At 36.8% G+C, this 27718-nt stretch overlaps 1 protein-coding gene across 3 annotated transcripts in view; it reads left to right on the forward strand.

Annotated features, from left to right (window-relative positions):
- The window catches only part of FRK (fyn related Src family tyrosine kinase), a 157853-nt gene extending 131194 nt beyond the window's left edge, over nt 1–26659 (forward strand). For all 3 annotated transcript variants that reach the window (XM_010349315.3, XM_010349314.3, XM_003938647.4), the window contains 6 exons: nt 3251–3414; nt 4317–4485; nt 9520–9678; nt 19768–19949; nt 21038–21203; nt 21592–26659. In XM_010349315.3, coding sequence (XP_010347617.1) covers nt 3251–3414; nt 4317–4485; nt 9520–9678; nt 19768–19949; nt 21038–21203; nt 21592–21803 — 1052 coding nt within the window. In that variant the 3' untranslated portion in view covers nt 21804–26659. The remainder of the gene's footprint in view (nt 1–3250; nt 3415–4316; nt 4486–9519; nt 9679–19767; nt 19950–21037; nt 21204–21591) is intronic.
- The last annotated feature ends 1059 nt before the right edge of the window (nt 26660–27718 follow it).

Raw genomic sequence — 27718 nt, forward strand, 5'->3', positions numbered from 1 at the left:
TCCACTGGATGACAATTTTTTAGTTAATTCCGTTGTTTATTATTTGATAGACATTTGGATAGTTCTATTTATTGGTTGATGAACATTTGGATTGTTTCCAGGTTTAGACCCTTGAAATCAGGCAACTAAAAACATTCTTAAACACATATTTTGGTGAATATATTGATTTTATGCTTAGGAGTAGAATTACTGTATTACATGTATGACTATGTTCAACTCTAGTAGATAAGGAAAACCAGTTTTCCAAATTGGTGGTAAAAATTACTCTTCCATCAACTATGTGTGGGAAGTCACTCCACTTCCTTGTTAATACTTTTTTCTACTGCCTTTTTTCATTTTAGCTCTTCTGGTGTATGCCAATTCCTTTTTTTGAAAAAAAAAATTGTCCTAGCTATTGGCATGCCCTCAGTAAACCTCCATATGGGGACTGGTTGTCTTCTTTTCTTTCATAAAAGCATTTCACCAGCCTGACTAATTATTGAAGCATAAAATTATGTATTTAACAAGAAATGCAGAATAGCATTATAGTGGTAAATGCTGCCCAATACTTATCAATAACTTTGTTAAGTGAAAGCATAGGTATAAAGTGCATTAATCAATATTTTGAATGTAAGTACAGAAATCCCTATTCAAAATAGTTTAACCAAAAAGGTAATTAATTGAGTCTTGTAGCTGAAAAGCCAGGCTTGGCTGGCTCTTGGGATTAAGCTTCACTTTCCAAATCAAGACTGCTTCCCGTATGTCTTCTTTTGTAAAGTATCTGTTCATATCCTTTACCCATTTTTGAATGGGCTTGTTCGTTTTTTTCTTGTAGATCTGTTTTAGTTCTTTGTAAATTCTGGATATCAGCCCCTTGTCAGATGGGTAGACTGCAAAATTTTTTTCCCATTCTGTTGGTTGCCGATTCACTCTACTGACTGTTTCTTTTGCCGTGCAGAAGATGTGGAGTTTGATTAGGTCCCATTTGTCTATTTTGGCTTTTATTGCCATTGCTGTTGGTGTTTTGGTCATGAAATCCTCGCCTACGCCTATGTCCTGAATGGTTTTGCCTAGATTTTCTCCTAGGGTTTTTATGGTGTTAGGTCTGATGTTTAAGTCTTTAATCCATCTGGAGTTAATTTTGGTGTAAGATGTCAGGAAGGGGTCCTGTTTCTGCTTTCTGCACATGGCTAGCCAGTTTTCCCAACACCATTTATTAAACAGAGAATCCTTTCCCCATTGCTTGTTTTTGTCAGGTTTGTTGAAGATCAGATGGTTGTGGGTGTGTTGTATTTCCTCTGAGGCCTCTGTTCTGTTCCACTGGTCTATATCTCTGTTTTGGTACCAGTACCATGCTGTTTTGATTACTGTAGCCTTGTAGTATAGTTTGAAGTCCAGTAGTGTGATGCCTCCAGGAGGCCAACAAACATATGAAAAAATGCTCATCATCATTGGTCATTAGAGAAATGCAAATCAAAACCACATTGAGATACCATCTCACACCAGTTAGAATGGCAATCATTAAGAAATCTGGAGACAACAGATGCTGGACAGGATGTGGAGAAATAGGAACACTTTTACACTGTTGGTGGGAATGTAAATTAATTCAACCATTGTGGAAGACAGTGTGGTGATTCCTCAATGACCTAAAAATAGAAATCCCATTTGACCCAGCAATCCCATTACTGGGTATATATCCAAAGGATTATAAATCATTCTACTACAAGGACACATGCACACGAATGTTCATTGCAGCACTGTTCACGATAGCAAAGACCTGGAACCAACCCAAATGCCCAACGATGATAGACTGGATAGGGAAAATGTGGTACATATACACCATGGAATATTACATAGCCATCAAAAACGATGAGTTCACGTCATTTGTAGGGACATGGATGAACCTGGAAACCGTCATTCTCAGCAAACTGACACAAGAGCAGAAAATCAAACACCGAACGTTCTCACTCATAGGCGGGTGTTGAACAATGAGAACACATGGACACAGGGAGGGGAGCACTATACACTGGGGTCCGTTGGGGGGAAATGGGGGAGGGATGGGGGTGGGGAGGTGGGAAGAGATAGCATGGGGAGAAATGACAGATACAGGTGAGGGGACGGAAGGCAGCAAACCACACTGCCATGTGTGTACCTATGCAACAATCTTGCATGTTCTTCACATGTACCCCAAAACCTAAAATGCAATTAAAAAAAAAAAAGACTGCTTCCCACTGGGCTGCTGCTTTTCTCAGGAAGCTTGCTTCCTGCCTAGAGGCCCGAATTCTACCAATAGCTCCAAACTCCCATCAGTAAACCAAAACCAAAATAACAGCCACAGTAACAAAACTCTTCCTGTCTTCCTGGAACTTCCTAACTCAAGTCCTGGAATTGGGGATCCTTGGCTCTTATTGCACTGATTCTGTCTTCTTCAGCTCCAAGTGGCTACCAGGTCCCTCTGGACTACATGCTTTTAGAGAAGCAAAAATTTCTCAGGAAAATTGGGGGTGCTGTTAACAGAAGAAGGGCCAATGGGAGGTGGGTGGCAAGAGTAACAAAATATCCACTGCAAGCCAAACTAGATAAAAATGATGCAGTCTAGTTATTCCTGTAGATACTACAGGACTTATTCTTGGAGTGAGCAATACTGTTGGAGTGTTGCATATGTGGACTGAATCAGTTTAGGCTCTGTGGAATTGCTTCTATTGAACTGTGTTAGGACATTCTGTTACCAACCTGCACTGAGGTGCAGTATAATGAACAGTCCTGTGGAATTCCATGCATTATTATAAGGTGGTATTGAGCGTACTGTTTATTTCCATCACCACATTATAGGATTTCATGGGAGAAATTTCTCTCTGGTCTCTGCACCAGGAAGAGTTGAACTGTTTCTAAAAAACCTTTCATGATCTTATCTTTTGGACACTGTGAATCCCCAAAATGGTAAGATTTTCTTCTTTGCATTGCTAGAGTGATAGAGTCAATTTTATGGCTTGTTTTAATCACATATACTAGACTTCGAAGCATGGATTCTTTTAGTGCTAGCCTCACCCCTTTATTTTTACATTTCCTTCAGTATTATTTCCCAATTTTCACACCTTCTCTTTTGTTCTGTATTGTTTGTAAACTTTCTTCAGTCTTCTGAGACGAAGTTGAGAAATACATAGAATTTTATATAGATTTCATTTTATGTGTTGAAAATGTCACCACAAAGTAAATAAATCTGCTTGGCTTTAGCAAGAAGTTTATTAACAGGAATTATTTTGGGTCCCAGTTTTAGATGGAGGAGTTGTAAAGCACTACAGAATCAGACGACTGGATGAAGGGGGCTTTTTTCTCACCCGGAGAAGAACCTTTTCAACACTGAACGAGTTTGTGAGCCACTACACCAACGCAAGTGACGGCCTGTGTGTCAAGCTGGGGAAACCATGCTTAAAGGTGAAAATGCTTTCAAGCTGTGTTTGTTTATTGAAGTTAAATTTTTTCCTCCAGATATCTGAGTATTTGTCAGATATCTGGAGGAAAAAAGGAAGCAACCCCACTGGGCTGCTTCTCTTCATGGGGTGGCTAATAAAATGACAATTTTATTACCTGAGGCAGGTATAGGCAAACCATGGCCCATGAGCCCACACTGACCGATGCTTGTTTTTAGAAATAAGTTTTATTTGCGCAGATGCTCATTCATAGACAAGTTTTCTTTGGATTCTTTTGTGCCATAACAGCAGAGTTTAGAAGCTGCAACAGAGACCATAGGGCAGGTGGTAAACTAGACTATGAGTTCTAGGAGGGCAGGGGTCTTGCTTGTTTTGTTTATAGGAAAATACCTAGTCAATGCTTAAAACAATTTTACTTACTAAATGAATGAGTAAATAAATTAATGAACAAAAAAAGAAATGATAAAATGAGTTTGAAATATATAAAACATTTAATTATGCAAAAATAGATGATACGTATAATATATACTGTAGCCAAAGAGTTTGGGAAGGATTTGTGGGTGATATGGAACTTCAACTGGGCCTTGAAACTGAGAGTATTTAGCTAGACAAAGGGGTAGAGAGAAGTCATTCCAGACTTGAGTAAGGATGGCGTTAAGTATGGGATCACACAGATGAACAACGAGGTGCCTGACTTCCCAAGATGTGGAAGATCAATTTTAAGAGCTAACAATGCAGATTCTCCCACCATTGTTTTTTGGTTTTGAAGTAATTAGAAGACTGTTCACAATGTTCTGTTTTAAAAAGTGTTTTCTTTAAAAGTACCTAGGCCATTATGTTCAACAAAATAATATTAAACCTATATTTTTTAAAATTAACAATTGCTCTTATTATTCTATGAAACAGATCCAGGTCCCAGCTCCATTTGATTTGTCTTACAAAACTGTGGACCAGTGGGAGATAGACCGCAACTCCATACAGCTTCTGAAGCGACTGGGATCTGGTCAGTTTGGTGAAGTATGGGAAGGTCTATGGAACAATACCACTCCAGTAGCAGTGAAAACATTAAAACCAGGTGCGAGAAAAATAAAGGTGAAATGGCATATGCTTATTTTTATGAGTTCAGTTTAACACTGTAAATACCTAAGAGGTCATGGGGTGGCTAATACTAGCAGCAAGCAGGTGTTGTGCTCATTCTCTCTAACCCAGGTGACCCCAACCTATGGCTAAGGCTTTAAAATATGAAAACAAGAGCACACTTCCTCAACATCAGTTGAGTCTTAAAATATTGCTGATTGAAGAGCCTGACAACTCATCTCTTCTCTGGAGTTAGAATTCAGTCTTCTAACTTCCTTCTTCCCATTCTTTTCCTAGTCTTAGTTAACAAATACTGACTTAACTGAAAATATTTTTAAAAAATCAGAAGGAATCTTGATACTCTTCAGGGAACAACTATTTTTAAAAGTATAAATTTTGTACAGTTAAAAGGCAAAATGGTCCATCTAAAAAACCTTGCATTTGAAAATGTAGGAACTTTTTTTCCCTTCCATCTTCCTTTTTCCTGTGATGGCAAGTAAAAGTATACTGAAATCAGTATTTATTCAGCCAGGCTTTATTCCCTCTACTTTAAAGAGAGATTAAGTAACTTTTCAAATACTTTCTAGTCATTGGATCTTTAGCAAATGTTTGAGCTCTGTGCTTCAGTTTTGTCATTTGTAAAATAGAGATAATAATAAGGCCAACCAAGAAGATAAATTAAGTGATTAGTGGAAATGTTTTGTATAGTACCTTGTTCACAGTACGTGACCGATAAAAAGTACTATTATTATAATGAAAAAGTCAGCAAATGACATAGCTGGGATTTGTACCCACATCTATTATTATTGTATCACACCCCATGGAAGTGACAGTCTATAAAAGTGCAACATTACTGTAGTAGCCTTATATTCACCTTGAATAACAGAGGTAAAAATAATAAACATAGGTTAGATTGTAGTTTTCTGGGGGACTTGTGTTACTTACCTAACCCAAAATTCTTAGAGGTTTGGAAAACCTCCTGGTGGCAGAACTTGAGTACTTGGGATTTGTTGGCCAGCAGCATAGAGTAACATAATGGTTCTTATACTGTGTGCCAAGGCTAATAGGGGTGCCATGGTGAATTCACAGGAGTGCTGTGGAATATTTAAGAGTTTTGAAGTCAACATTATGAATACTGTACAAGCTGCTACCTTGAAGTAGTTCACGGTTTCAACCTTAGATCAACATTCCTTGGGTTGATCATATCTTTGTGAAGCTGGGTTTTTGATAGTTGCTATGGTCAAATGCAAAATCCACTCAAAAATCAATAGGGACCAGAACATGGGAGTAGCAGTTCTCAATCTGATTCTAAGATTGGAGAAGTTGTGCAGTGCCCCAGGGGTGCATATATCATTTTAAAAGCACTTGTGGTTAAGAATTAAATGAAAAATTATCTTTTCCTTTCAATTTACCTGAGTTACTTTTTCAAATGGCCATTAGATTGTTAGGATAAATACTTCTTAACTTGTTTGAATTTAACCCAGTAATCAAAAGAACTGTTAGGTTTTTATTTTCACTTGGGGACATCATGAAAAAAGTGATGGAGACACTAAGGGCTCCATGAACTGAAAACGTTGGGCTCCTCTGGTTTAACAAGTTAATAGTGTCAAATTTGATGTACCTGTGTTTCAACCTGGCTCTGCCCCCTGTGACTTTGGACAATTTCTTAACCTTTTTGAATCTTCTCATCTGGAAGTGGTAATTATAATAGTTCCTACTTTTTAGGGTTTCACAAGGACAAATGGAGTCAGTGTACGTAAAGAATATGCAGCAAGTTCTTAATAAATGTTAGTCTCCATGAGGCTGCTGACAGATATGTCCACTGAAGTACAAATTTGCTAGTGCAGGAGTTCAGTTTCAGCATTTTCGTCTGCCAGTTGAAACGAGAGAGATACTTTTAAGTGGCCATGCTATATTAGTATTCCAGGTGAGGACATTCTGTTCTAGCACCTTAGATTTTCAAAATCACTGTGTGTATATACTTTTAAATCCGAATCTTGTTAATAATTGTGGCTAAACTTTGTTGTCCAATCTAATAATTCTTTTCTAACAAGAGGCAGCTAGCTAGCCTCTGTAACACTGTTCTCTAAGGAAGCCCTTTGGTAAGTCAAAAGGCAACAAAAAAAGTCAGAGTTCTCATATTTAAAAAACCCATGATAGTTTTCTCTGCAACAGGAATAATTATTATTGATTTACAGTGTAATAGCCACAAACAGTTTAGTGATTGGTTAAATGTCTTCACTTCACTGAGGCCATTAATCAATCTTAGCAGCTATTTATTGCTGAGCAGGCTACTGTGCAATAAAGATGAGCTCGAAATGAACTCCCACAGTAGCTTTGACAGGCGAAAAATAATATTTAATGTTACATTACTAGCTGAGTTGAGGTTGGGTTTCCTTTATTCTGCAGCTGGTCAGCCATAACCCGTATGGCCATGAAGGAGTGCTCTGAAACAGACTTCACCTGCAGAGGTTTCTAACCTACTGTGATTTCAGTTCTTGTGCATAGTCTGATTTGGGAATGAGTTTGACTGTCCTGCATTGCATGAGTCTGATGGCCACACACATAGAAACTTCATTAACATAAAAATATATATATAATTTTCATTTTCTTTCTTTCTTTCTTTCTTTCTTTCTTTCTTTCTTTCTTTCTTTCTTTCTTCTTTTTTTTGCAATGGAGACTTGCTCTTTCTCAGGATGAAGTGCAATGGCATACCCTCAGCTCACTGCAACCTTCACCTCCCGGGTTCAAGTGATTCCCTTGCCTCAGCCTCCCAAGTAGCTGGGATTACAGGCATCTACCACCATGCCCAGCAAATTTTTATGTTTTTAGTAGAGACGAAGTTTCACTATGTTGGCCAGGCTGGTCTCTAACCCCTAACCTCAGGCGATTCCCCCTGCCTTGACCTTCCAAAGTGCTGGGATCACAGGCACGAGCCACCGCACCCAGCTTAATTTTTTGTATGGCGATCATTATTGCTGCTATCACCGGAAGCTTCTTTTTTTGGGGGTGGTAGTTGTGGGTGGGGGTCCCCACCATATTAATATTTGATCATAGGCCAAACTAGGTGTAATAATCAAGAACAAAGTCCTTTATTATGGTTTAGGTGTCCCATATTCCCAGCTCCATTTTGCAACTGTGATTCCAAATTTTCATCCTATTTGGTTGTGTGGAGTAAACCAATGGTAGAGATGAAATTAATGGAGCTCAGAAACATGTAACTGAAAAGAGAAGTAGGCCATTTTCTCCTATCGTCTCTCTATAAGTCCTTGTCCCTTTTTGTCCTTAGCCTATGAAATATACTTACAGCTGGTCTGTTTGGTTTTTCCAAGACTATGCGTACCAATGATAACATAAGTAATGGTCAAAAGTCACCGAATACATACATGCCAGGCATTGATATTATCTTGGTAATGATCTTACGGTGTCAGTAAAAATATTAGCCACATTTTATAGATGAAGAAACTGAAGTTTAGAGTGGTTTGATACAACTTTCTCAAGATCACACAGGAAGCTAGTGGCAGAGCTGAGATTTGTCTAGAATGCAGTCTGATCAGTCCAGTTCTGAACTTCTAGGTTCTCAAAAGGTAGACTGCTTAAATGTTTTATGTGAAATGATGTGCAGGTCACATGTAACTAACTCATCTTCACTTCACATTAATAAACAAGTCACAGCATCAACTTAGAATGTCAAAGCTTATCCATGGCTGCGTTTATATATCAGTTGTAAAGTCTTCAATATGGAGAGGATGAGGAAATAGTAGTCTCTTTCAGCATCAATGGAAACCGAATGTGTATTATTCATAGTGAATACTAAGATGTAAAATAACAGTATTCCTTTAATTACAGCAATGCTCTGAAACATCATATTCTAAAAGAAAAGATTTTAAAGTTACTGATGAAATGTAAACTCCAGAAAACTTTCCTCTTCTTAGATTGCATTTGATGGCAACTACTTGACACCTTGCATGGTGAGTCAGAGTGGAGCCATTAAAATACAATTTAATTGTAGAAGACTCTTTTTTTTTTTTTTTTTTTTTTTTTTTTTCTGAGACGGAGTTTTGTTCTTGTTACCCAGGCTGGAATGCAATGGCGCGATCTCGGCTCACTGCAACCTCCGCCTCCTGGGTTCAGGCAATTCTCCTGCCTCAGTCTCCTGAGTAGCTGGGATTACAGGCTCGTGCCACCATGCCCAGCTAATTTTTTGTATTTTTAGTAGAGACGGGGTTTCACTATGTTGACCAGGATGGTCTCGACCTCTTGACCTCGTGATCCACCCGCCTCGGCCTCCCTAAGTGCTGGAATTACAGGCGTGAGCCACTGCGCCCGGCCGGAGACTCTTCTAAATAGGGCTTAATACTGTCTCTCCTCCATTTGGCCACACTATTAAGGCTCTTATTGTGGAAGCAGATAGTACAGGAGAAAATATTAAATATCAGTTTCAAGTTGAACATGTAAAACAGGTGAAAAAAACTCCATTAACTTTTGGGGATGGTCTTGGATGTTTTCCACTTGGCCTACACACTATGTTCTTACAGAATTAAAGACAAAAATATGGCAGAATCTCACTGTTTTAGGAGTTTTTTCCAGCTGTTCCCACAGTGGGCACTAAGGACAGGGCAGCTATCAGTCTTCTCTGGATACAAAAAGCTCTGGCTGCAGTACTTAAATATTCAGTGCCCTCCAGTGCTAGTGTTAATAGAATGTTTTCCTTTTGTGTTAAGATGGCTTGTTTTATCAATTAGATTGTCAGTCTCTCCTTTTTCCTTCATTTTTCATATAGACCTGAATCAACCTCTCTTCACCTACAGGTCATAACATATAAACCATATTCTCCTGATGCACCAACACATCCAGTTATTAGGTTGCACTGGCTGAACTGATTCTCTTCTTGATAGCTCTGAAGATTTGTGATACTGCTGCTCTTACTCTACTGAGAAGCAGGAGGCAATCTTGATGATCCCCACTAGGCTGCTGTGAGGATAGGAATGCCTCAGTAACACAAAGTGATTTCCCCCTCTTCTTGTTTCAGGTTCAATGGATCCAAATGACTTCCTGAGGGAGGCACAGATAATGAAGAACCTAAGACATCCAAAGCTTATCCAGCTTTACGCTGTTTGCACTTTAGAAGATCCAATTTATATTATCACAGAGTTGATGAGACATGGAAGTCTGCAAGAATATCTCCAAAGTAAGCTAAAGACTTAATAAAAGGAAAGGGAAAAAGAGGAATTTACTTCAGCTAGTCCTATAAAGGTCAATTTAGCAAGCCTTCTGAAACCCAAAGGAATTTACTATGTGTGTGTCTGTGAGAATGAATGTCTTAACATTGAATGGCTCACCTACTATTTAATAGGTTAAATATTGTATACTCAAAGGTAGGAAAGTATTTGTGCAGTGGAAGAGAAAATTATTCACAACAGATAGAGTACTTGAATGTAACATGGGAAATTAAAGAACGGATGTTTTGCATGATACTTTATTTCCTACATGAACTAATTGAACATTGTCAGTTATGGACCAATATTTTCTTTTTTTGAAATGTGTTAACAATTTTTAATTTAAAGGTTGGTATAATCATGATTAAATTCTTATAGCCTTATAAAAACCTACCTGACTGAAATCTAATAGTAACTAATCAGACTTTGTCAATGTTTCTCTTTTCTCTTCATTAGGTCCTATTTCAAAAGTCCCCTCAGAACAGCAAAAGAGCAGAAAAATATTAATATTCTGTAATTGGTGAAAGGCCATCTACTCACTTTCCCAAGCTCCCTTACAGCTAAAGCCCATGCCTGTGACCTGGGCTTGGCTACTTAGATGCATCCACCTTAAATTAAGTAGGGGATTAGGGTACAAAGAACCAAGAACAGGCCAGCTGTGATGGCTTATGCGTGTAACCTAGCGCTTTGGGAGGCCGCTTGAGATCAGGATTGCTTGAGACCAGGAGTCTGAGACCAGCCTGGGTAATGTAGCAAGACCCTGTCTCTACAAAATACATACATATATATATATGTATATATATATATAATATATATGTGCAATTTAAAAAAGTACAATTAAAAAATATATGTATTTTAATTGCACTTTAGATTCTGGGGTACATGCACAGAGCAATATTTTCTATGGCACAGAATTCGGACCAATATTTTCTATGGCACAGAATTTGGGGACATGGAATACATTTGGGAAAAAATGTATTCCCAAATGTATCCTATGAAAGAAGTATCCTATGTTTATTTTCTTTGTCAGTATTTGGCAACAAAGCTTCTGACCAGAGCTAACAGAGGTAATTCTGTTTCCTTTCCTTTTGGACAAATCAAGTCAAAGAGGGTAGGGAAGTACAATTCTCTAAGGTGCTTGAAAGGAGAAAAAAATAATTGTTTCTGAACAGCTCTGATTTTTACTATATATCTCTATTAGACGTCTCAAGGTGACATGCCCCAAACTCTCCCCAGTAATCTGCTACTCTTGCAGTCTTTCCTTCTTTGACCATATCAACACTCAGGCTGAATACCTTATGTCATCTCTACTTTTCATGTTCCATCTCTAGCTCGCTAGCAAAATCCCATTGCCTGGCCTTCAAAATGTATAGAGAATTTTACCTCTCCTCAATGCTCCTACCCTGATCCAGGCTGCCATCGCCTCTCTCCTGAATTCTGCAGTAGCTCCCTACTGGTCTTCCTCTTCTGATTCTTGTCTTTTTCAGTCTCTTCTCAACACACAGCTAGAGAGCTACAGTTAAAATGTAAATCAAAGCATGTATTTTCCTCAGCTCAAAAGCTGCAATGACTCCCATTGGTTCTTATTTCTGTGTAACTTATGAAGTCCTTCATGGCCTGGCTCTCTATTCCCTCTCTGACCTCATCTCCTACAACCTTCCTCTTGCTCAGTCTGTGTCAGCTACACTAGCCCTCTTTGCTATTTTTTCCAACCCTCTGGGCATGCTTTTGCCTCGCTCATTATTTTCTCTGCCTGAAGTTTTGTTGTTGTTCTGACATTTATTCACTTGCTCATTTCTCATTTCCTGAACATTTCTACTTAGATGTTTCCATCTTGGTGATTGCTTCACTAGTCACTCTCTGAATTTTAAAATTTAATCTCTTTCTACTGGCTGTTAAATATTCCTCTTCCCCTGCTTTTAATTTTCTTTTCTTGGCTGTTAAGCATCTTATAATACTGTATAACTTACTTATTTAGCTTATTTTTAGTATCCTCTGAATATAACTCCACCCAGGCAGATATATATATATATATATATTTTTTTTTGTTTCAGAGTTAGAACAGTGTTTGGCACATAAGAAAGTGTGTACTAATTAGGTATTGAATAAATAGATTAAGTTGGGACCATCTTGAACCTAACAAGATTAGGACTTGGAATCAAACTTGTTTTTAGACTCTTGGTATCAGCTTGAAAAGATCCACTTGGTATATGGCCAACTCCTTTGGCACTGAGGATTTTTGTTGCTTGGTGATGCAGTATACTCAGGGCTAAGTATGGACCCTATCAGCTTCAAGGTTAGGTCATTATGGTCAAGTTTACCAGTGCTTTCATTTGTAGGGATGATGCTTAGCAGTCAGGAGGAGTAATGAAGTTGTGCTCACTGCAGACAGCCCCTTCCCCAATCAAGAGGGTGCACATTCAGGAAAGCGATCTTAAAATGAATGTGCCACTCTTTTTTTTTTTTTTTTTTTTTTCAGACAGAGTCTCACTTTGTCGCCAGGCACCAGGCTGGAGTGCAGTGGCACAATCTTGGCTCACTGCAACCTCTCCTCTCGGGTTCAAGCAATTCTCATGCCTCAGCCTCCTGAGTAGCTGGGACTAAGGCGCATACCACCACACCCAGCTAATTTTTGTATTTTTAGTAGAGACGGGGTTTCACCATGTTGGCCAGGATGGTCTCGGTCTCTTGACCTTGTGATCTGCCCGCCTCGGCCTCCCAAACTGCTAGGATTACAGGCTTGAGCCACCAAATGTTATTAAGCTGAAAGATTTATTGAGTAATAGAATATAATTGAAAATATTTTTTTCTGCAAATGTAAATAGTCATAGGTTTGTGAACCTTTACATCAGTTCTAACATTTGCTGGTTGTATTAAAAGTATGCATTGAGGTTTACTTAGACAGTATGAGGCTACTGCACCCTTCAGAGTAGGAAATACATATTATGCAATTTTCTCCAGTATTATGTCTGTCAGTGCAAACCTCTTTCTATCCACTGTAATGGGATTAGATGTCATAAGTGATAGTTGAAATAACATACATATTTTTTTCTATATAACCAGTTTTGTAGTCTCTAAGCTTGGCTGGATAATTTTTGTAATAAATTTCTCCAAAATGAGAGACACCTGTCAAAAAACTTTAGTATTGATGGTAATTAATGACAAATACATCTTATTACAATTCAAAGAGGATACACATTTCCATCTTAAAAACATTTAGTTTGGCTTGTTTTTTCCCCAGTAAATGCTTGTGGAACATCTAATATGTATTAGGCAACTTGTCACCTATTCCTTTGAGTAATAGAAATTCCTGTAAAATGGGGGAGAATAATTGCAATATTTACTTCACATAGTTGTTCAGAGTATTAAATTAGATAATTGACTGAAAATGAACTATACGAGATCGTGATAGGAGAGGATCATATATATACCTTTTCTCTTTAAAAAGACACTTTAGCACTTGCTCTGTGACAGGCAATTTCTAAGTCTTTTATAAATATTATCTTCATTCAGTTTTCTTTTTTTCCCCAATTTTAAAAAAAATTATACTTTAAGTTCTGGGATACATGTACAGAATGTGCAGGGTTGTTACATAGGTATACATGTGCCATGGTGGTTTGTTGCTCGCATCAACCCATCATCTACATTAGATATTTCTCCTAATGCTATCCCTCCTCTTGTCTCCCACCACCCAACAGGCCCCAGTGTGTGATGTTCCCCTCTCTGTGCCCATGTGTTCTTATTGTTCAGCTCCCACTTATGAGTAAGAACATGCAGTGTTTGGTTTTCTGTTCCTGTGTTAGTTTGTTGAGAATGATGGTTTCTAGCTTCATCCATGTCCATGCAAAGGACATGAACTGATCCTTTTTTATGGCTGCATAGTATTCCATGGTGTATATTTGCCACATTTTCTTTATCCAGTCTAACATTGATGAGCATTTGAGTTAGTTACAAATCTTTGCTATCCTGAATAGTGCTGTAGTTAATATACATGTGTATGTGTCTTTACAGTAGAATGATTTATAATCCTTTGGGTATATACCCAGTAATGGGATTGCTGGATCAAATGGTATTTCTAGTTCTAGATCCTTGAGGAATCACCACACCACTCTTCCACAATGGTTGAGCTAATTTGCACTCCCAAAACAGTGTAAGAATGTTCCTATTTCTCCACAACTTCTCAGCATCTGTTGTTTCCTGACTTTTTAATGATTGCCCTTCTAAATGGTGTGAGATGGCATCTCATTGTGGTTTTGATTTGTATTTCTCTAATGACCAGTGATGATGAGCTTTTTTTCATATGTTTGTTGGCTACATAAATGTCTTCTTTTGAAAAGTGTCTGTTCATATCTTTTGCCCACTTTTTGATGAGGTTTTTGTATTTTGTGTGTAAATTTGTTTAAGTTCCTTGTAGAGTCTGGATATTAACCCTTTGTCAGATGGATAGATTATAAAATTTTTCTCACATTCTATAGGTTGCATGTTAACTCTGATGATAGTTTCTTTTGCTATTTAGAAGCTCTTTAGTGCAGTTAGATCCCATTTGTCAATTTTGGCATTTGTTGCCATTGCTTTTGGTGTTTTTTAGTCATGAAATCTTTGCCCATGCCTATGTCCTGATGGTATTGCATAGGTTTTCTTCTAGGGTTTTTATGGTTTTAGGTTTTATGTTTACGTCTTTAATTCATCTTGAGTTAATTTTTGTATAAGGTGTAAGGAAAGGGTTCAGTTTCAGTTTTCTGCATATGGCTAGTCAGTTTTCCCAATACCATTTATTACATAGAGAGAGAATCCTTTCCCCATTGCTTGTTTTTATCAGGTTTCTCAAAGATCAGATGGTTGTGGATGTGTGGTGTTATTTCTGAGGCCTCTGCTCTGTTTCATTTGTCTATATATTCATTTTGGTACCAGTACCATGCTGTTTTGGTTACTGTGGCCTTGTAGTATAGTTTGAAGTCAGGTAGTGTGATGCCTCCAGCTTTGTTCTTTTTGCTTAAGATTATCTTGGCTATATGGGTTATTTTTTTGTTCCATATGAAATTTAGAGATGTTTTTTTCTAATTCTGTGTAGAAAGTCAATGGTAGCTTGATGGGGATAGCATTGAATCTGTAAATTACTTTGGGCAGTATGGCCATTTCCATGATATTGAATCTTCCTATCCATGAGCGTGGAATGTTTTGTTTTGTTTGTTTGTTTTTTGTTTTTTTTTTTGAGACGGAGTTTCGCTCTTGTTACCCAGGCTGGAGTGCAAGGGTGCGATCTCGGCTCACCGCAACCTCCGCTTCCTGGGTTCAGGCAATTCTCCTGCCTCAGCCTCCTGAGTAGCTGGGATTACAGGCACGTGCCACCATGCCCAGCTAATTTTTTTTGTATTTTTAGTAGAGACGGGGTTTCACCATGTTGACCAGGATGGTCTTGATCTCTTGACCTCGTGATCCACCCACCTCGGCCTCCCAAAGTGCTGGGATTACAGGCTTGAGCCACCACACCCGGCGGAATGTTTTTCCAATTGTTTGTGTCCTCTTTTATTTCTTTGAGCAGTGGTTTGTAGTTCTCCTTGCAGAGGCCTTTAACACTCAATCAACTAAGTATTGATGGAACATATCTCAAGGTAATAAGAGTTGTTTATGATAAACCCACAGCCAATATCATACTGAATGAGCAAAAGCTGGAAACATTCCCACTGGAAACTGGCACAAGACAAGGATACCCTCCCTCACCACTCCTATTCAACCTAGAATTGGAAGTTCTAGCCAGGGCATTAAAGCAAGAGAAACAAATAAAGGTATTCAAATAGTAAGAGAGGAAGTCAAATTATCTCTCTTTGTAGATGACATGAATGTATATTTAGAAAATTCCATCGTCTCAGCCCAAAAACTTCTTAAGCTGATAAGCAACTTTAGCAAAGTCTCAGAATACAAAATCAATGTGCAAAAATCACAAATATCCCTATACACCAATAATACACAAACAGAGTCCCACTTCACAGTTGAAGAAACAGGTATGGAGAAATTAAGTAACTCATCCAAGGTGGAAGTTTGGTTTCATAGTTCATGATTTTAACTATATTCATAGCACTGATGTTATTTCGGTAGCATCAATCTTGTCTATTGCTGCACAGAACATTGCCACAAAACTTAGTGGCTTAAAGCAGCAGCAAATGTTTATTATTTCACAGCTTCTGTGGTTAGAATTCAAGTGTAGCTTAGCTGGGTCTCCTAATTCAGGGCCTCTTAGAAGGCTGCAGTGGGGTGTTGGCAAGTACTCAGTCATCAGAAGGCTCTAATGGAGGTGGATCCAGTTCCAAACTCAGTGACGTAACTCTTGGCAGGAGTCGTTTCCTCACGGGCTGTTGGACTGAGGAAATCAGTTCCTTTCTGGTTGTTGGTTGCAAGATGCCCTTTGCTTCTTGCTACAGGGACCTTTCCATTGGGCAGCTTGCAACGTAGCATCTTGCTTTATTAGAGTGAGCAAGTGAGAGAACAACAGGATGGAGATTATCTGTAAGGCAAAGTCACAGTCTCTTATACTATAATTTTTGAAGTGATACCCCACTACTTCTGCCATATTCTGTTGCTGAATGAGTGACTAGGTCCAGGCCACACTCAATAGAAGAGGCTATCACAAGGGTTTGAATATAAAAAGGTACAAATAACTAGGAATCAATTTAGAAGATACCATGTAACTTACTGTTAGTAACCAGCTTGTCTTAATTTCCATACATTTCTTTTCTTATAGAGTAAATTTGACATCAAAAGGCCTAGCTATTTGGGTCATCATAGCAGCAATGTTTTGACATTTTGCTGCATACTAAGTTATAATTTATTTTCATGCTTACATCTTGTTTCAGAGTGAATAATATCAGCTGCTATAACATATAATTCAAAACTCTCTATGACTTAATAACAATAGACATTTTTTTGATATAGGCCAGACTGCTCTTCTAGGTGGCTTTCTCTAAAGGGTAACACAGGGATTTAGACTCATGAGACTCTACCATTTTGAAATGCATCCCTCTAGCCATAAAGATGTGGAAGATTTTAAGAGCCAGGCTTATAAGTGATGTACATCATTTCTGCACACAGTGCATTGCCTAGAACTAGTGACAGCGCTCAACTTAACTATAAGGGAAGATGGGAAATGTAGTTTTTTTGTGTGCCCAGGGAAAAAAGAAAGGACAAAAGAATTGGTAAGCAGTTAGTTTCACCTCACATCTCACTGAGATATGCTACTTGCCTTAAAAAAATAAATACATGTACAAAGACACACACACATACACATTGCTTAAGTCTTTCCCCTGAAAAATATTTTTGAGCCTGTTTATTTCATTTTTATTGAAAAATAGTATATATGTAGAAAACACATAATCATGCACTATAGTTTAACATGTAATTATAAAGCAAACAAATAAGCAACCATTCAGTCACCGACCAGAGCAGGCATTAGAATGCGGCCAGCACCCCAGAAACCCCCTGAATAGTTTGTCAATTAAAACCTCTCACTGTCCCAAATTTTATGATAATTGCTTTCTTGTTACTTTATGCTTACCTCTACCAGAACCTTCTCGTCTTCCCTCTTGATTAGGGTTTTGGAATTTGCTACCTCCTCATTCTGTCTCCATGTCCTCGACTCCCATTTAGCCCTCAAATCCTTATATCTGATCTCCAGTCAAATTTGTCTTCCTATCTCCAAGATCACCAGAGACTCCGCTATTATATTTGACAAATGTCTTAGTCCTATTCTTCATGGACTTACTTGTAGAATTTGACTATAATGGCATTTTCTCTTTAACAAAACCTTTGATTTGCTACAAGTTTCTCTAGTAGTTTTCTTCTGTTATTCTTCTGGCTGATTCTTCACAATTTTATTGTAGGTTTATCTTCCTCTGCCCACCCTCAATATTGGTGTTTCTCTGTCACTTCCTAGCCATCTCACCCACTTTTACTGTTTTAACACCCAGTTATAACTTATGACTGTTAAATCTATATCTCTTGCTGCATATTCTCCCCTGATTTTCAGATCCATAGCTTGTCTTCCTTCAGTCATTTCCACATAGGTAATTCATATGTATCTCTAGCTTAGAAAGTTCCATGTTTTATTGCATTTTAATTCTCATTTTAACAACAAATACCATAAAGTAGTTATTATTATCACTGTACAGATGAGGAAACTAAGTCATAGGAATATTGAGCTGCTTGCCTAAGGTCACAAAGAAATATCAGGCATAGCCTTGATTTAAAGTCTGGCCCTCTAACTTCAAACTAGGTCTCCTGATCCCTGTGTCTAAGCTTTTGACCATGAGTCTAATGGACTTTACATAACATTCAGCTTATTCAGACAGGGATATGTAAAAATAATATTAGTTTAAGTTGATGTGAAATTCTTTTAATTCTCCAGGCATATGAAAATATATGTCAACAGTATGGCAGCTAAATCCTACCCGAGGACGACTTACCCCATTTCAGAGTAGAAGGAGTCAGTATTATTTTATGTACAAATATAAAATAGGTAACTCAAATACAAATACAAATGAGTCATCACCACAAAATAGTTCTGACCTCCCTCTACTAATAATCTAACTGATTGTACTATATAAATTTCTTATACTTAGTTAGAAAGAATGAGTAATAGGAGAAACTTTGCCTATTGAAGGTATACTTATTCCTGGAGAGATGAGCAACGTATTCTAAGAATAACAGACTAAGGCAGAGAAATAAAATAATGTATCAGGCTTGGTGGTACAAATGTAATATGCATAGTTAATAACTATGGATAATCCTTTCATTTGTGTTAGTGAGCTAGTTTTTAAAAACAATATGATGGAAGAATGAGAAATTTTAATTGGCTCAGTCATAAAGTTAATATTGTTTTATAGGGTCAATGACTAAAAGAAAGTATGCAATGCTTGAAAGAAATTCAGTATGAGTTAAACAAAATTTCCATGAAGAAATAAGTCAGTAACATGTGGTATTGGAATCATGTGAAAAAAAGCTCAGCAGCACTGATTATTAGACAAATGCAAATCAAAACTGCAATGAGATACTATCTCACAACAGCCAGAATGGCCTTTATTAAAAAGTCAAAAAATAGCAGATGCTGGCAAGGTTGTGGAGAGAAAGGAATTACTATATGCTCTTGGTAGGAGTGTACATTGGTCCAACCATTGTGGAAGACAGTGCAGTGATTCCTTAAATATCTAAAAACAGAACTACCATTTTACCCAGGAATCCCATTACTGGATATATGCCCAAAGGATTATAAATTGTTTTATCATAAAGACACATGTACATTATGTTAATTGCAGCAAAGACAATAGCAAAGACATGGAATTAACCTAAATTCCCATCAGTGGTAGACTGGATAAAGAAAATGTGGTATGTATACACCATGGAATAGTACACAGCCATAAAAAATGAGATCATGTCCTTTGCAGCAACATGGATGCAGGGGAAGGTCATTATCCTTTGCAAACTAATGCAGGAACAGAAAACCAAATCCCCTAGGTTCTCACTTACAAGTGGGAGCTATGTTCATCCACACAAGGGGGAACAGCACATACTTGGTCTTATGAGAGGATGAAGGTGGGGAGGTGGGAGAGGATCAGGAAAAATAACTAATGGGTACTAGACTTTATACTTGAATGATGAAATAATCTGTGCAATAACCCCCCATGACACTAGTTTACCTATATAACAAACCTTGAAATGTATCCCTGAACTTAAAATAAAAGATAAATAAATTTTTTAAAAAAGAAAAAAGGCAAAACAGCCAGACTCTCAGATAATTGTAGCCATGTTTGGATCATATGATAACTTGTTACTTGTAATTCTCATTCAAGGAAGGGAGGACCTTGGAATATGTTTGGACTCCGAAAAAATCGTTGCCTTATTAACCTTTCACAGCAAATTAAGTTGTGTATATATATATATATTTTGCTCAACAGATCAGTGCCATTGTACTTAACCTCCCTGATAGCTCATTGATTTGAAATTCTCAAAATTCACTTTAATAGTTCAAACGTTCTCTAAAGTAAATCTCTTACTTTTCTTCTATTGCTCAGATGATGCTGGGTCAAAAATACGTCTGACTCAACAGGTAGACATAGCGGCACAGGTTGCCTCTGGAATGGCCTATCTGGAGTCTCAGAACTACATTCACAGAGATCTGGCTGCCAGAAATGTCCTCGTTGGTGAACATAATATCTACAAAGTAGCAGATTTTGGACTTGCCAGAGTTTTTAAGGTGGATTTAGTTTTGTTTTATTTACTTTTTGTAATAGGCCCAAAGGCTGACGGTTAGTAGACCAATAGACACACTGCTATTCTTTAAAACAATGTTTCTCCAAGTTCTGTAGTCCATAGACCACTTCAATAGTCCAAGATCTTAAAGACAAACTACCTACACATTCCTATTTCTTTACCAAGGAGAAGAAAAAAAATAGAGAAAACAATGACCAACCAGATTGGAAAGTATGTAATTAAGTTCATAGTTGAATTAATGATCTGTTTTTCAGTTAGTACCAGTCACCTCTGTTTGCCTCTATTTCCTTTACAAAAGCAACACACTTCGTACAGTGTTATCCTAACCACTGTTACTCACTGTGTGCCAGACCAATTTGGATGCTGTCAGAATTCTTCAGCAATCATTGGCTTTAAAATTCCTTCATTTTTATCTCAGTCTGAAAGATACTATATAGGAGACATTATATTGTTTTTCTCTTAGTTTTAAATTTCCGTATTGTACCCTAAATATATGGGTGTAGGGCATGAAGCAACAAATAAATGATTCCCTTTTAATCTTCATGAATTTATTTTTTTTCTTTTTGTAAATTAATCAGTATCCCAGTGAGTTGATAGATTAATTTTAATGACTTGGATCCTACTTTTCATTATTAGCAAGTTGTTACACAGTCATTTTCAAAGTCAGTGACAATAGACTTTGCTTCCGTTTTTTTTTTTGTTGTTTGTTTGTTTTTCTTCTCAAGACCAGATGTGAAGCCAGAATCATCATGTATTAATTATCCAAATGTAGTAGAATATTTCTTTCAGTGCTATTCGTGGCACATAGAAGACTCTCAAATAATATTTTACTAATGAATTCCCACATATTTAAGTCTTGTATGCCAGATTCAGAATTTGCTACTGTAATTGTCAATTGATCTAAGCTGATTTTTGAATCTTTTCTCTCTGAATTTTAATGTGACGCAGGTTATAGATTAATGAGGGTAACCAAAAAAAATTGCTTTAACTTGGTTTGATTCCTTTTTTTAAAAAAATTTTTTTCTTTTTTTTCCCCGCTTGCCTTGGCTTGATTCCTTAATGCATTAACAGGTAGACAATGAAGACATCTATGAATCTAAACATGAAATAAAGCTGCCGGTGAAGTGGACTGCACCTGAAGCCATTCGTACTAATAAATTCAGCATTAAGTCCGATGTGTGGTCATTTGGAATCCTTCTTTATGAAATCGTTACTTATGGCAAAATGCCTTATAGTGGTGAGTAATTAATTCTGAAGTGGGTCTTTCTGCTGCAGGTCACTTACTTAGGTGTGACTTTAACTGCTTTACCCAGACTTAGAGGGCAGACTTATGAGGCTGACCATACCATGTATCTGTGGGAGCTTGATAGATAAAATTTGATGATGATAATTTGCATTAATGAGGTGGTTTATTGCTTCCCTCTCCTTTGCTATTGAATTGCAGTCTTACAGACATCACTTGCTGCAGGATTTAGTTTAATCTGTTTAACCTGGGAAGGGGATGGTAGACCTCAAAGCTTTGCCAAGGAAATTGACTTACTTAGTAACCTAGAATATAAGTGGCTATAAGTTTAAGACTCTGATCTTTAGCTCGTTTTTTCTTGGTTCCATTCTGTGTTTTCTAGGTATGACAGGTGCCCAGGTAATTCAGGTGCTGGCTCAAAACTATAGACTTCCACAACCATCCAACTGTCCACAGAAGTTTTACAACATCATGCTGGAGTGCTGGAATGCAGAGCCTAAGGAACGACCTACATTTGAGACACTGCACTGGAAACTTGAGGACTATTTTGAAACGGAATCTTCATATTCAGATGCAAATAACTTTATAAGATGAACACTGGAGAAGAATATCAAATAATGAAGTAGCAAAACAAATTCAAATAATTCGTACAATATTATCAACCAACTGCAAAATCAGTTTATCTTGACAAATTGAAGTGCTGGGATAAAGTTGGCCATGTATTATATAAAAGATTATTTGTGAATTTTATTGATGGGGCAACACTGTAAGACAGTCAAGATGATATATAATTTTCTCACTGCCTGGTAAAATTAAGCATGCTAACCAAAGTTATTTTTCTTTTTAAGAGATACTTACATTTCTATTTATTGTTTGAAATGCCGATCAAGAGAATCAACAGATGATAGTCAGTTTTTACTCAGTGACTGTTGTAGCATTTTCCTGTTTACTGATTAGAGTGGTTATTCATTATTCCTCAGATTGCTGAATCCCATCAGGCTGTTATTATGAAGGAATTTGATTGCTTTGCTGCACAGCAGGACCTGTGCTTTGAGATTTTTTTTTTCTCTTTTAAAATATCCTGTAACTACAATGATGGTAAAGCCATGTTAAATGACTTGATTGTACTTGAAGTAATTGCATGGTTTTTTTTCTATGCATAAAAAAAGATGCAGCTGTTGAGAAAATGAATTAAAATCTTTTTCATTTTGCAGAAGGAAATGATGGAATTTTTCTATATCTCAGTATGTGTCATCTGAGAGTCATATACATTAGTTTTAATCTCTTAATGTTGAGAATCAGGTTGCAAAGCTGATGAGTTTTTATCTATGGAAATGTGAGAAACATCTAATAGCCAGCAAAGTCTGAGAAATGAGAGGATTTCTGTAGGATTGCTGTGGCCTAGACTTTAGAGTAATTAATAAAGAAAAAGAAGTACCCTTTGGCATACAGACAAGAGTTTTAAATGGACTACAAAATAGGACAAATTCTATTTCAGAACTAGAGGCTAGGAATAATATCTGAACTTGGTTATGAAATTTTTTTTTTGGTCTGGTGGGATAAGAGGGTTTTTACTCATCTTAAATTTACATTAACCTTTGTAGTAAAATTACTGCTTTTTTAAAGCAATGGATGTATTAAATTCTCTCTATCATTAGATGACTAGGTAGACTTTTTCAAGTGTTTCAAAATCAAATGTATATTCAAAGATCTTCCAGGGTAAAGCAATAGGAATGAAACAAGCCATGAGAAAGCAGGATATTTTGAGTATATTCTCTTACCTTTCTTTAAAGGAGAGGTGCCTATCTAAACAGTCACAGAAACTCAAATTCAAAGGAGATTAAACAAGAACTAAATTTGTAAACTCTTTTAATTGGGAGATAGGAAGTAGGGAGGGCTCCAGGCTCATCATCATTAGTAGTTCAATGATGTCAGCAAAGACTCACATCTTTCCCAAGCCTCCCTCTGTCATCAGCGTTGCCCTCCTTCCCAGGGTAACAGCTGGTTATTAATGGCAAAACTGAGGTTCCTCATTCTCTTCTCATCTGGCAGGAGAAAATGGGAAATCTCCATCCTCAGCTTGGATTAAAAATTATTTTCATTTTTGTGTTCAGGCAAACTCGGGTCCTATGCCCAGGCATGGACCAGTAATAGACTTAATGTGAATGCTATGTGCTGATTGGATTAGAATAAGTTTTGACACTGAAGCTGGGAATGTGGTAACCTTCCTGGGAGACAAGTTGGGAGGCTGGTTTATCTGAATAAAAGTAGAGAATATGAGATGCTGGAGAGGTGTTAATTAAGGAGAAAATTTCCTGAGATGAATTAACTGTTAGAATTATCTATCTATCCACTCATCTATCATCATTACCTCATCTCCCTCTTTGCTCTCTCTCTAAATATATACGTGTGTGTGTGTGTGTGTGTGTGTGTGTGTGTGTGTGTGTGTGTCTATTCCAGGCAGATGTGTGCATATACACCCAAACTTCTTTGATGATCTTGGAATAAAATGGGTCATGTGAAGCTAAAGTTTATATAACCCCTTGATTCCTTTATGAACGGAAACTATTTCTAAGATAAGAGCAAAACTAATCTTTTAAATTAGTTGATTGTGTATATAACAACTTCTCTTATTTATTTAAAGTCATCTAGCCGAATGCAATCAAGGAGTAAGTTATGAAAAATCAGTTAGCAAAAATGAAAAGAAAATAGTTCCTGTTTTTGGATTCATTTCTTCATGTTTAATTTTTCTTGGGCACATGTAGAAGTGAATAGAAATATTCCCATTTCAATGTGCAAATTCAAGTGCTATATGGTTTGTTTCCTTTTAGTAGCTAATAATAATAAATTTTTTAGTAATACCTGATTTTGAAATACGAAAAGAAGGTTATCCTTTCCTGTTTTAATACCACCTGAAACCCGTTCAACTTGCTGTGTTTGATTCTTGGGGACATTTATGTTCAAGGTTCTGTCAAAGCAATCTATTATTCTTGTTTTTACCTGATGGATCATGGAGAAAAATAATGGATTCAGTTATGAGAAACAGTAATAGATTTTTTAAAACTGCTATAAATTTCTCTCCCTGTATTAAATAAAAGGATCTGGAAAAGATAAGTTGAATTTTCCTACAATGAGCCAGCTCTTCTTAAATTTACTTCCCATAAATTGTAGCAAAGCACTCTTCATATAATGTTTTATTTATGTAATTCAGTTATTTGGAGGTGGTGGGGAGGGATTTGAGTACATCATTTCATGTTGTATTTCAAATCCCTTCAGACAGGAACCCTAAGAATTTGCAATAGAGAAAATTCAATGTTCCATTAAGTTTTTCTTTTTCTTTTAAAGAGGATAAGGAAGGAGAAGTAAGGAAATAGATTTAAGTTACCTAAGGTCAAAAGAGACACAGGGTGGACTCTGAATAGTTGTGGAACGGAATATTTTGTCATCAAAAACAAAGTTAAAGTCAGAGTAATCAGGAATCTGCAAACTGGCTGTTTCAATGGGTAGACTTAAAAGACAACAAAGAACTAGCCTGTGGGGTAACATCAGGCTATGCCCACCCTCAACTTCTACTCACAATATGTGTCTGCTTGATGACTGTGTGGATCTAATGAACCAGGAGGGGCCCAAATTTTCGGACTCTGTGGTGGCCTAAAGGGAACTGTTGCCATTGGAAGGATGCCATACCACCACCCAGCTGGAGCTTCCTGGAGGAAGCAGAGCCCAGCTGGTATTCCATGGCTTGTGAAGCATATGCCATACCTACAATCTTTTTCTTCATGGTCTGCTTGAGCATATGATTTCTGGACCAAATAACCTTCCTGGCATTGTGTCATTGTTGACTCATTTTGATCCTTTACAAAGACATATCATGTGAACTAGAATGGTGATGATTTGGGTACCTTATTCAAATTGCATCATCATTTAATTCAAGAGAAAGGCCAGTCTTTTTTTTTTTTTTTCTCTAATTTAGTTTATTTTTAAGGGTTTGTATACAGAGACAGCCAAAATGTCCTGTTTAAGAGACATCTGCAGGACTCCTTTCAGTTCATGGATTGGCACATAAACTAGTATATAGTCAGTAAGCTTGGATATATTCAATATGCTTGGATATCTCTCTTTTTTATTGCATTTTAGGTTTTGGGGTACATATGAAGAACACTCAAGACTGTTGCATAGGTACACACGTGGCAGTGTGATTGAAAGGCCAGTCTTAAAGTAAAAGTAAATGAGGTTTGTATACCTAAGTATTGGAATTGCCAGTGGGCTGATCTGACAATGTTTGATTCTTGTTTTTTCTGGAATTATTATGTAGAAAATTCAGTCTATAATCTTCAACATTGTACAAACATTCAGTGTCCTAGGATCAAATAAACATGCTGAAAAATATCTAAAAATCTTTTATATTTATATCTTAATTTTCAGTGTTATCCCTTTACTGCCTACATTGCCTCACTAAACTATTTTAGATTTTTCTCTGCTTTTGTTAGAAAAGTGATGTTAGTAGGCCTCTTAAGTTATTCATAAAATTTAGAAATATACTGGAGAACAAAATTGTATATAAACTCTGAATTTCAGAACCTTTAACAAGTTTAGCTTCGATCTGCATTCAGATGACACTATTGAGATGTTATAAGTTGAAATTACAAGAAAAGAGATGCCCAGTTATTTTCATTTACTCTTCTTGCCTGGGTAGTTAATTTATCTATTACTCATTTGAAGCAAGAGACATCAACGTAACATCTTTTTCATTTTCTGGAGAATAGTCAGCTCATCCAGTAAGGGGTACTATATCTCAAGCACACCTCAAGTGTCCAGTTAGAAGTGTTACCATGCAGGGGATCCAACTCATATAATCGAATAACCAAAAATATGTTGGGAAAAAGTAGTTAAAAGCACCTAAAACTTCCCCATTTGAAAGAAACTAAGTATTGCTTTTTAATGATTTTCTGATATTTTAGAACAGAGGCTTCACTTACACTATGTGTGAAAAAGAATACTGTTTGGTATTAACCAAGTTACATTTAATTTTTATGGTCCACAAAATTTCAGAGTAAAAAGATATCATAGCTTTTAATCAATTTTCAAAATCTTCATTTAATTATTGATTTAAAAAATAAGAAATAAAATCAATTAGCCAGATTTTTATACATTAAAGCTACGACAGTGAGATTTTTGCCTTTTAAAAGCATGCATATTTTTATTATATTGTATTATTTAATATTTATGTTATATAATTACATGTGAATGCATATTACACATGCCTAATTTATATGTGTAGCAAAAGGGATTAAAGAAGAGCTCTTTTAATTGTACGACTTGTGATAATGCTATTATTCACCCTGATTCAAATATAAGTACTTACAATTTAAAAAAATATTTTTAGATTCTTTAAAATATTAAGGCAATGGATTTTCTTGAAATTATATTTTGCCCTAAGTGTTCTATTTTTATTCACACTAGATTTGTTTATTATGATAGTTATATCAAACTGATTATTTTTACTTTGACTTTTAAAATTTGGCTGTTTCAGAAGTCAAATTGATTATGGATCTAAAACTTAAATTTAATGTGCTCATAGCAAGTGAAATGTCTCCTCAGTAGACTACGTTAAGAGTTTGCATTTATATGATAAGGAAAGTAAGTCTGTGAATCCAGGGAATATGATCTTGCCAATGCCATTTACTGCAGGTCATCTGCTTCATGTCATTTTTCTGAGTCCCATTGTTGGTTGGTGTGGCAGTAGGAATAAGAGCTCCAGCAGATCTCTTGTTGGTGTTTATATCTCTCTTTTCGATACCCAAAATATATACATGTCACTTTTGCTCCTGCTCATTGGCCACAATCATGTGGATTCACCCAGATACAAGAAATGATGGATATACAATCTTACCATGTTCCCAGACATAGAGCTCCAGAAATACTAAGTAGCACTGAAGCCTGTTGTACTATGTTAAAACATCAAGTAAACTCTAAGTGATGCTGAGTGGTAGAAGGTCACAAGTACTCAGTTATCCATTCTTTCTCCGTTAGTTATTTTATTTATTCATTCAGCATATGTTGATTGCTTACTAAGTAGAAGACATTGAACTAAATGTTTGAATATAATTGTAACAAAGAAATACACCCTGTTTTTCTCTAAGCTTACTATGAGAGGAGCAGACTGAGGTATGTGAATCTTGGCTCACAAAGCTACATGAACATGTTTACCTTCTTGTTTTCCTCATAAGAATTAAATTATTCTCTGTATATTGCTATTCAGGACCCATTCTCACTTTCCTCCTTAATAGCAGAACCAGCTAAAAGATAACACTGTCCCGCCTCTTTTGCAGCTAGTGGTTGCCAAAGAAGTCCTGCAAACCAGCTTTCTGGTTTGCAGGACTTCTAGAAAGACTTTTTATGGTAAACAGCGAGCTGGCATGGGTCATTCTTTGTCTATTTCTCCTTTATTAAGTTTTAAGCCTTAACCTCAGCAGCTATCTTAGTTCATGAGGAACACTTAGAAATGG

This window comes from Saimiri boliviensis, chromosome 4 (assembly GCF_048565385.1).
Source record: "Saimiri boliviensis isolate mSaiBol1 chromosome 4, mSaiBol1.pri, whole genome shotgun sequence".
Taxonomy (NCBI): domain Eukaryota; kingdom Metazoa; phylum Chordata; class Mammalia; order Primates; family Cebidae; genus Saimiri; species Saimiri boliviensis.